The sequence below is a fragment of the Diadema antillarum genome, unplaced genomic scaffold (assembly GCF_040938485.1).
Source record: "Diadema antillarum isolate AM-2024a unplaced genomic scaffold, OU_Dant_1.0 seq00000596_RagTag, whole genome shotgun sequence".
In the NCBI taxonomy this organism is placed as follows: domain Eukaryota; kingdom Metazoa; phylum Echinodermata; class Echinoidea; order Diadematoida; family Diadematidae; genus Diadema; species Diadema antillarum.
Genome location: NW_027271527.1, coordinates 140,628 through 151,732, shown reverse-complemented (window position 1 = coordinate 151,732; position 11,105 = coordinate 140,628). Strand labels below are relative to the sequence as shown.

Below are 11,105 nucleotides of genomic sequence, written 5' to 3'. Positions count from 1 at the left end.
TTTGAATCCCAGTCTTCATGATAAAAGCTTAGAATTACAATGATACTACTACTACTACTACTACTACTACTACTACTATTACTACTACTAACAATAATGATAATCATTATCATAAACATAATGATAACAATTATAATGCTTTAATAATAATAGTTGTGATAATAATGACACTTAATAATAATAATGTTAACAATAATAATAATACCAATAATAATAATGATATTGATTATCATATTATCATTATCATTATTACAGCTTAGAATATCATAGCACTGATTTCTGACGATTCGTGATATTTGTAATTGGATACATCTGGCCACAAGGGCTTTTGCCTTTAAATGAAGACGGAAATCCTGGACGGGGGCTGCTGTTCAACAACATTTGACTACCTTCCCACCCCACCACTTGGCAATTTTCTTTCGGCAACTATACAGTTCATGCTTATTTGTCTCTGGTAGCTGACATATCCTTGGCCGCTTTCGTGAAATCACTTTCCTTGGTATTGGACAACTATCAACTCTGCGGCATTTAGCTGCCACTATGGCAAGGCATCTCAGTCTTACAGTGCTGTGCGGTCTTTCCGTCGTCTGGTTCCTGGTTTTTGATGCCGGTAAGTGTGGCTTAGACTTAATAAAAAATACTGTGAATAATATTACTGTCATATCGACTTAAGCAGTGTTTGACACTTCTTGTGCATAAGGCCTATAACGTAGATACAATATTTTTAAAGGTTTTTTTTAAGGTCGTCTTGTGAACCTTTACAAATGACGAAGACGTAGCAGACATAATAAAAACGTTTTGTAAGGTCTATTGACGTTTTTTTAAACGTTTTCCAAAACAAAACAAAAAAGCCTGTGATATGCCGTAAATTCTAAGTCTCCACGTTGACATTACATATGTATATGTACATTGTAAAAACGTCCATTATGGAACCTGAACAAAAGAAAATAGTTTAGGAAACGTTAAAAAACGTTATATGTTTGCTGGGATACATATGTATTTTTTTTCCACTCATCACGTCCCCTTATTACCAACATATTATCTGGACGCATGAACTTGATGATGCATGCTTGATGAGCATGATTTGTTTAAGATTGAAAGAAGAGGAAGATCAATCTGCGAAGTGATATTTCCAGCAGGATATGAAAGACTTGAAAACTTGGTGCATGACTTTGTGTAACTTATTATGTCTATTGATGGGGTGCATTTTTATTTTGTTGCTGTTTTCCATCAACACATATTCGCTGAAATAAGAGAAAGAATTACTCTGCGACCTGAAATTTGTACTAGGTTTAGACTTGAATACTTGAATACTTGGTGTATACTTTATCTATATAACTTCCTTTTTTAAAAATTGGATGCATTTTTGCTTTGTTCCTGTTTTCCATCAAAACATATTCTCTGAAAGAAGATGAAGAATTAATCTGGGACCTGAAATTTGTAGCAGGATTAGACTTGAATACTTGGTGCATGCCTTTATCTAACTTCTGTGGGGTTTTTTTTTTTTTCGAATTTGGTGCATTTTTGCTTTGTTGCTGTTTTGCAATCAAAAAATATTCGATCATAAAAAATTGTTCAAGTTCAACATTCATTTTTTTTTCAATCTGTACACGTATGTCTCAGTTATGTCCGGATGTACACACTGTATGCTTTATTGTCTCGAAAATACCAAAAAAAAAAAATTGACTTTATTTCATTTGTAATATATGTTCAATGCAGAAAATACCCAATAAATTCATATGAATTGAAAATCAAAATTAAAATTCGAACAATTTTTACCGTTCACCCACATATGGATCCTCTAACACTTAAGCCTATACAAGGGGCGAGTAAAGTGTAACGAGTACCAGCAAAAAAAAGAAAAGAATACAAAGCAAGAGTGTAGATAGTAATTAGGGATGACGTTCACTTTCTAGGGCCCCGAAAAGACCAGGCAGGGTTGCAGAAGCAAATTCTGTCATTTCGGCATTCTTTCCGCGTCAGATGCAGAAAAAAAAAGTGTGCGAATCGGCTTGTCCTGGGAGACTCCTAGGAATTTCTGCAACGTGACTGCAGACTTTCCTGGGAGTGTTCTAGGAATCACTCTGGAAGGGCGCGAGATCAATGCTACAGGAATATGGTGATCGTGGTCGGACAGCGCAGACACAATGATCACACAAGAGTGGTAGAGTCCTTATAATTATTACAATCAGGGTGACGTTTCCATAACGTGAGTTAGACATGCGGACAATATAAGGAAATATTCAAGGTTATAAATTTGGCGGTGACATTCGAGTTTTCTCATTGCCTTTGCTTCAAATACAAGCTGAAAGAAATGCTCAACTAGCACTCATTTCAAATTTTTGAGGTTTGTCTCATCTGGGAGAGTAGTCTTTTCTCTACCTATACTTTTAAAATCGAAACAAAATCAAAATTGAGATAGTAGCACAATTCTTGAACCATATATTTTTTTCAGAGATGTGCTTCCTTTGCCGTGAAATAATATATGTTTTCTTTGACGCTTCTGTAGATCATGCCTAAGCGATCCCAATCTTTCTCTCTTTTTTTTTTTACTCTATGAAACTGCATCTCCTTACTCTCTCAATATTTCAATTGATGTTGAATGAGATTGGATGGTCCAATTCAGATAAGTAAAAAAAAAAAAAAAACATTCAAGCTTAGAGGTCAGTACTGTGAACTACGGTAAGGGACCTTGCCCTCTTTTTTGACTTCCTGTGTTTCAAAGGCATAATACTGCATTCATTTTTTACTTTCAAAATCCTTTCGCTAGTTGAAACTTGTCGATTCTGCCGTGTCTTGACCACATGTCCGCAGCGGCTTCGCGTACGTGCATTCTATCTGCATCGTCATCGCGCTGAAAACATTCCGGGTGTTTTCTCCTTTCATTCGCGAAGCTGCCCAAACCGCAGGATTCTATGAGGAGCGTTTGCGGAAATGGCGGCAGTGTCACGGAAAGGCAGGATGTCCGCGTCAGATTTGGGACTTGATCAAAATTTGGACGCGGAAATTTCTTTCTCTCCCGAAGGTGCTGAACCGCCCGGACGTTGTTTAGGAATGATAAAGACAGTGATGGGACTCTTTCAAGAACATGAGGAGGGGCTGCGGAATGAACGCGGAGTTACTAATTTGCTTTTAGCGTCTTGTCCGCTCCCAGGAAGCCAGGTTTAAAAAAGAAAATGATAAAGTGACGATATGGAATACGAGTGGATGTATGTACTAGGTGTTTCAAAAAACATTTCCCACTTTTGATTCTTAATAATTCATAAACTATATATCAGATAACACTGTCATTGATATGAGTAATAGCTGAATAATGTACAATTTGGTTGAAGGTGGTTTGAATATGAAAACATAAATCAGTTTCATGAAATCCATGATTAATTTCACAATTAGGTTCCAGATTTTGCTCTATTTTCAACCCTCTGTACAAAATTTCACTTTGCACAGGGGTCAATGGGTGTGTATGGGAGTGTGTGGTTAACACCCTGACAATGGTCCTAAACAATGGTTAGGGTTTGAATGCTTCATTATTTATTCATGAGAAATTCCACTATCACAACTAGTCTTTATTCAGCCTCTGGCAGTATCCGTGTAAAGTCAAACGCCTGCCGATACTGTCGTTGGGTCTCGACAGTGCTCTCCCTACTTCTGAAAAATGAAATTACAATGAATACCTTCTGTTCTATCGTAAACATGGTGACAGGAAGCAAAGAAAATCAATTAGAGTATACACTTGTGTGAATGGAGCCTTAAATAAATCTAGTGTGAAACATATCGCCCCAATGATAAATGCTGCTGAACTCTTAACCAAAAATGATTTCTTTTTTGTCAGACTATGTGATTAGTAGACAGTTGTATTAAATTGAGGAACTTTAGATCATTTATGCTTATTTACATCCCAAATTTAGTGATATGTGAAGCAAAAATTGAAAATGATTGCCAGTTGGAATGGAATGTGGTGTTTGCAAGCACATGGAAACGTGCGCTTCCTCTTTCCATGTGCATGCAGTTTACCCTTTACCGTGCATGAATCCAGACTAGCAGTGCCCAGGGCAATCCACATGAATTATTGATTAAGCATTCATGTGCCTGGGAGCACGAGACTGACGCCTAGTCAACAGGTGGTTCAGGCATGTCTATTGTTCAGGGCCATTGTCAGCACACACTCACATACACATCATTGGTTCCTGTGGCAAGTTCATTTTTGTACAGAGGGTTAAAAATTGACCAAAATCTGAAACCTTACTTCAAAATCAATCTTAGATTTAATGAAACTGATTTATGCTTTCACATTCAAATTACCTTCAACCAAATTGTACACTATTCAGCTATCATTTATATCAATGACAGTTTTATCGGATGAATGGTTTTTGAGCTATTAAAGATCAAAAGTGGGAAATGTTTTTTGAAACACCTAGTATGTGTGCGTGTTTGTGTGTATGCATGTATCATTGTTTTTGTCATTTTCTGGGAACATATGTTTCAATGCATTGTGTCTACAGGTTGTAACAATGATAGCTTGGTCTCAATTTAAATTTTCTCTGTACTTTTTAAGATGATTACTAGTACTTTTTACAATAGTTATGTTTTTTTCTTATCTGCATTACATCTAACAGTTATATTATGAATAAGAATACATTCTGCACAACCAGTGCCCTGTTGCATAAAACCCTTACCGCTGGACTTACCGCTCCTTTCTAGCGGTAAGTCTTCAAATTAGCGGTAAATTTTATAATCCTTGATGCTGATTGGCTGTGACGCCTAATTTTGACGGTAGTTACCATTGAAATTCAATGGTAAGTTTTATGCAACGGGCCACAGGTGTTGAAGGAGATGGCGGGAGTGGCAAGGGTGGCAGTGGAGGCGAGGAAGAAGAATGGGCCTCCTAGGGTGAGGGGAATCCGGTTTGTGAAGGAGGGGGTGAGATGCAGTGTGAGAAGGAAGGGCCAAGGGGAAGATGTTGCAGGGATTTTGGTAGTGGGGGACTATTGGGATGTGCGTGGTGGACGAGGAGGACCGTACAGTGCCAGAGGAGGTGGTGGTGACTGCCCTTTCGGCCGGACATGGTACTGGTGGCTGGGTCTGTGCACAGGTTAGCAATGGTGGAGGCGAGGATGGGAGACGAGGATGGATGAGGCAAGGGAAAGAAAGTTGGATAGGTATTCTGAGTTGAGAGAGGAGTGTGAAAAAGGGGGTGGAGAGCAGAGGTGCATACTGTGGAAGTGGGGTGCAGGGGATTTGCTTGACGAACGGTAAGGAGGTGGGTCAGAGCGATGGGAGTAGGTGGTAGGGAGGGAGAAAGGTGGATTAATAGGACTTGTGGGGCAAAGGATAGTTGGGAAGGCTTGGGGGCGTGGTGGGATCGAATAGGGGGATGAAGAGAGAGTGTTTGGAATCTGGAGTGAAAGGAGGTAATTGATGCCAAGTGTTCTTTGAGATGCCATAGGGGCGCTGTCAAGGGAATCCCACGCAGCACCGGCCAGCCAGGGGTAAGTGCCCAGTACTTATGGCCGAAACACTGGTGATCCCTGGTGTGCTGCTGACGACCCATTGGCATTGGCTGATTTAACACCTTTCCGTTTGTTACCCTGCATGATACGTTACTTATACACTATATACGTTTTGAGTTGTCCATTGCATGCTCTCTTTTTTATTACATCATTCTTTTCCATCGTAACAGTAACTTTTATGTCAACCTTGCAATGTATATGCATTGCCTTTCGAATTTTCCCATAATGATACTTTATAATTCGCTTTTTTGTATGTTATGATTCACTCCGTAATTATATTTCATGCAAATTGATGAATCAATAATTTGTGTAACGTTTGCTTTGTATTTTGTTCTTACCCTTTGTTAGATTTGAAATTAATAATTGAATTGAATTGATTTGAATTGAATTGAATGGAATTGAATGGAATGGAATTGAACAATAGTATTGGTACTAATAATGTGACAATGGACGTAATGGAATCAATGTAAATTACTACTCTCGTTAAAATCTCTTCATTGTCTTTCGACAGTGAACAGCTGTGTAGGTGGCTACAGCTCTTTCAAGTTCCATATGATTTCTGTTCGTAGTATTGGTGTTATCATCAGTAGTGCAATGAAATATTGTTAAATTATTCTCGCAACACTTACTGTGGTTTTGCTCAAGTTAGGGAATTTCAACGCCAAGTTGGCCTACTCATAGTTTCTTCAATCTCTTCTCTAAATTATGTGTTCTTGTTTTTTAGGCATTGCCTTTTAAACTTTAAAGTTATTTTAAGTTTATAATTAGTTTACACTTCAAGACTGCAGCACTATTAAAATTATTAACGTGTGTGCGTGTTTTGTTGTTGTTGTTTTTTGTGCAACGAACTGGGGGAGGTTGTTGGTGCTGCAAGTTGATTTTGCTTGGTTTTTGTGTACATAAAACATGCTCACAACTTACTGAATTACAAGAACACGTTTTTGTTACAAGAAAGCAGTCGAGTAACAAACTATAGTAGACATATAGTGTGTGCTAAATGAATAGCAAGAGTGGAAGATGTTTCTGATTTTTCATTTCTCCAGCCCGTGCAACCAACCAGTGTTCTGTCGAAGGCTCGTCATCAGGGTCTTACTCCGTCTCTGAAGGCAGTAATGGTATTTACACGCCTAGCAGCACCCAACAATACAGTGACGGCACCGGCATCTGGGTCATTTGTCTGCCATTTCTACCCTGGATAAAATCTGTCTGCCGAAATGGAACTTGGTCTGAACCGTGGCCAACATGTGGTAAATAAAGCATTCTCTCCCTTCTCTGCAGCAAATAAAATATACTGTATATAAAACATAAATACAAATGTATATATACATATAATCAGCAAAAAAAAAAAAAAGAAACTTAATACTTTTTCGAGATCATATTTTTTATAGAAGATTTTGATGAAAATCAATGTATAATATACCATATTAAAGGTAATTTGGCTATCACGTAAGTAGATTGATACAAAAGGAAATTTAACGCATGAGTGAACGCATTCATTTTTGAATGAGACACAAAAGTAAAAATTGCGAAATTTGACAAGTTGTCTTTCATTTGGTAATGCCCTTAAAGATACCAATGACAACAAAAAGCCATTTTAAAACAATAAGAGACATAACTGAAATACCATAAACAAGTTTTTGTTTTCTTTATCTCTTTATAACATTAAACAGAAACAAAATGGGAAAATAAAGGAGAAAAATGAGAATTTCTTGTCAGCTTAAATTTCAAACGTCATGGGGAGTAATAGCATAAAGATGATTACATAAACAGAATTTCTTTATTTTACTCTTTTCAGTAAGTAAGTCAAAGATTCCTGAGATAAATTTAAGAACCAAATATCATTTACAATTCCCCTAATTTGAAAAAAAGAAAGAAATTTCAACCATTTTCATTAATATTTCTTCGTCTCTTATTCCATTTGAATTTTGGCTTGACCCAAGATTCTTCATTTTTCTCCCCTTTTTTGCCTTTATTGATATTTTGGCTTCAAAGATATTATGGAGATCAAACTTCATTTTTGCAACTCAATTCTTGCGTCTAGTTGTGTTAGATTTGTCTTTTGTTCTTACTGTTATATGGAGGAGCACTTGCGCATGGATGGCAACTCGTTCAATTTTGCAATTTTTGCTTTTGTGCCTTGGAAGAGAAAAACAAAGGTGTTCACTCATGCGTAAAGTTACCAATTTTATTGACCTACTAGGCTGATAGCCAATAAAATAACCTTCAATATGGTATATAATACATTAACTTTAAGCCAAATATTCTGTGAGAAATGTAAACTTGAAAAAGTGTTTACTTCCTCTTTTTTGCTGAGTGTATAAAATGCACGTATATTCCAATTAACCACTATCTTCAGATTTAAACTAGAAATGTCGCTAAGGCGACTGGTACGCCTCCGCCATAATGCATGATTCTCCTAATAGGTCTATAGTACATGTAGACAATGTGTGATTACATTGTCACAAAATTGGCAAAATATTAAAATGACAAGTTTGTCACAAATATGTTGAATATTCACCTTCCTTGATCTACATTTGTAGGTTTAATTGGATGAATAGGAGAGCATGTATTTGGGGATTTAAGGACTTTAACTTGACTTTGACCCATTCATAAGTTTACAATGCATTGAGTAATTTTCCATGTATGGAGAAAAAGTGCAATTTCTGTATTGAAAAGTTCATTGTTACCATTTTCATCTGGCCTTTGACCCTAAAATTCATAGGATAATCACTGTCAGGCACAACATGCATAAATATGTAGTAAGTTTCAAGATAACTTGAGCCACTTCTGAGATATGGAGGAAAAAGTTAGTTCAGCACTTTCCCTTGATCTTTGACCTTTTGACCTTTGAGGCAAACAAAAAAAAAAAGAAGAAAAAAGAAAGTTTCCAGAGAATCTCTATTAGGTTATACATGCATACACCAAGTGTAAACAAATAATAATCCTGCTGGCATTGCATAAATATGAGGGAAATAGTAAAATTTCGAAGTGTTGCCCTTGACCTTTGACCCCTGACCTTTGACCCATGAACCCTAAATTCTCTAGATAATCACTGCCAGTCAGTACATGTATATATACTATGTTCCATGAAGATACCTTGAACAATTTCCAAGATAGGGAGAAAAAAGTGAAGTTTTAATATTTTTACTTGACCTTTTGACCTTTGACCTTTGACCTCATGACCCCAAACTTTCACTAGAGAGTCTTAATTGGGTAATACATGTATACACTAAGTTTCAAGAAAATATCTTTAAGCATTGCATAGTTATGGTGGAAATAGTGAAATTTTACGTATTTGACCTTGACCTTTTGACCTTTGACCTTGAGCATGTGCACCCAAAAGTTGATAGGCACAACTTCACCCCCTAATACACATACATGCCATGTTTCATTAGGATACCTCAAAAGGTTTTTTAGTTACGCTGTCCACAAAATTCATTACGGACGGAAGGACGGACGGACGGACGGACGGACGGACAACCCGAAAACATAATGCCTCCGGCACCACTTCGTGGCGGAGGCATAAAAAAAAGTTACTGTTGACGGCAGATAACGCTGAGAGGGGCAAGTTGTATAAACCATGAGAGCATTATATAGCACAATTTGGATGAAAAGTCACCCATGTAATTGTAGGTTTATGACCGACGTAAGTTTCCAAACACCCTGATAAGATATATGGGTTTTATTCCGTAGGCTTGAGTGCAGTATTAGGAATGTATTTTGTGATATCACAAAGACCAACGCTCGTACATGTATAGATTAATAGATAAACAGATGAATAGATCGCAGATAATTATGGTGTGAATAGTGTGTGTGTTTCTGTGTGTGTGTAAAAGAGAGATAGAAAGACGGAGTATTCATGATCCCTGTAAATGTTTGCAATAAAGCATCGATTAAACAAATGATTTGATAGGGTCCAAGCACGTTTTTAGCTCGTGCTGAAAAGAAAAAAAAATGCCCCCCCCCCAAAAAAAAAAGAAGAAAACACACACACACACAAACCAATCAAACAAAAAACGAAAATAATTGAAGAACATCGACAAAACCCATGTCTTTCAGAGGGTTCCTTGTGGAGGTTATTCCGGGAAGCTGGCCGCAGACCCCTTCCCCGTCCCGAAGCAGCCACTCCTCCCCCATCCCAAACTAAACACGCCCCGCAGCCAGTGACGAAGACAGTCCACACTTAAAACAAAATAGAACTGAGCAGGAATTATCAAGAATTGCTAATATGTCGGTTATAGAGTAGACCAACCCTTCACGTCATGGGGGAAGATTTCCGGATACTTGGTATAATAAATGGATACATGCGGGTATGCAGGCATAATATCGCTCCCATCAAATTTGTAACAAGAAATAACATTTGTTGTTTCATGTGTGCTAACTCTCAACAGGAGACTTATTATATCTAACATTTTTTATGGAGGCTCCTTCCAGCAACTGAAATTCTTGAGATGTGAATTTTTGGTGGCTTGATAAAGCAATGCAGTGGCCAGAAAGAAGAGGAAATTGACAGATCAATTTTGAATTTTAGCAGTCCAATCGGGGTACCACAAAATAACATTTTCGTCGAGCACGACACATATTATTTTGATGTAAAAGCTGTCACCCATTGATACAGCCTTGACTCTAGTGCGAAAATTATTTTGTATATTATTTCATTATGTTAGTTATAAGAAATACGCATAAAAAGGTTTAAGTTTTGTATTCGACGGGAACTGCCTCGAAGTCTCCGTGGCCGAGCAGATAAGGCGTTGGCGTTCCACGCCAAAGACCTGAGTTCCATTCCCGGCAGAGACATATTTTTTCAACTTGTGCGCTTTTTTCTGAAAAAGGGAGGAATTGTTTGGAGGAATACAAATGTATAGTAATTGCAAACCTATGCGTCATTTTCTCTTTCATCATATCTCATTACATAACACACACACACACACACTGTCGTCGCTGGGGCGACAAGACCTCGTATCTACGAAATGTACAATGTTCAGGAGAGCCAAAAAACATGGCGGCCAAAGCACTATAGAGAATGGGATAGCCTTTCCTTTGACATACCGTGGTGGCTTCATTTTTGGACTAAGACGGTTGGGATTGGGACAGGACATCACTTAACCCATTATTTGACTATTGATTAAAAAAAGTCATTTTCACCAAAATTGCAGATACAAGGTCTTGTCACCACAGCGACTATATATGATATATATATATATATATATATATATATATATATATATATATTACAGAGAGGGAGAGAAGGGTCTCCGACCTTGTACAGAACCAGTGTAGCTCCTTCATTATTTATTCAGTGCGAGAAGACGTGTGTCGTTTATTACCAAGCTTTCGGTCTGTTTAAGACCTTCATCAGGGCTGTGAAATGATATACAAAATGACTCACTCGTATGGCTGCACTCGATAAATCTGACTAACATGAGTCTATAATGACCATGTCATCAATGGATTTGTAGTTTTATAACAAAATACAATGATGATATACATAATTAATTTCATAATAATACAGAACATAGATTGAAGCCAAACTTAATACCGATTTGGAATATGTATCTAAATGGCTGAAGTGTAATCATTTAGTTCTAAATTCCA

General features: G+C 37.4%; 1 protein-coding gene across 1 annotated transcript in view; it reads left to right on the top strand.

Annotated features, from left to right (window-relative positions):
• Window positions 1-412: 412 nt before the first annotated feature.
• Window positions 413-11,105, top strand: part of LOC139735737 (complement factor H-like) — an 89,453-nt gene continuing 78,760 nt past the window's right edge. The window contains exons 1-2 of the mRNA XM_071646485.1: window positions 413-610; window positions 6,554-6,757. Of these exons, the coding sequence (XP_071502586.1) occupies window positions 541-610; window positions 6,554-6,757 (274 nt within the window). The 5' untranslated portion in view covers window positions 413-540. The remainder of the gene's footprint in view (window positions 611-6,553; window positions 6,758-11,105) is intronic.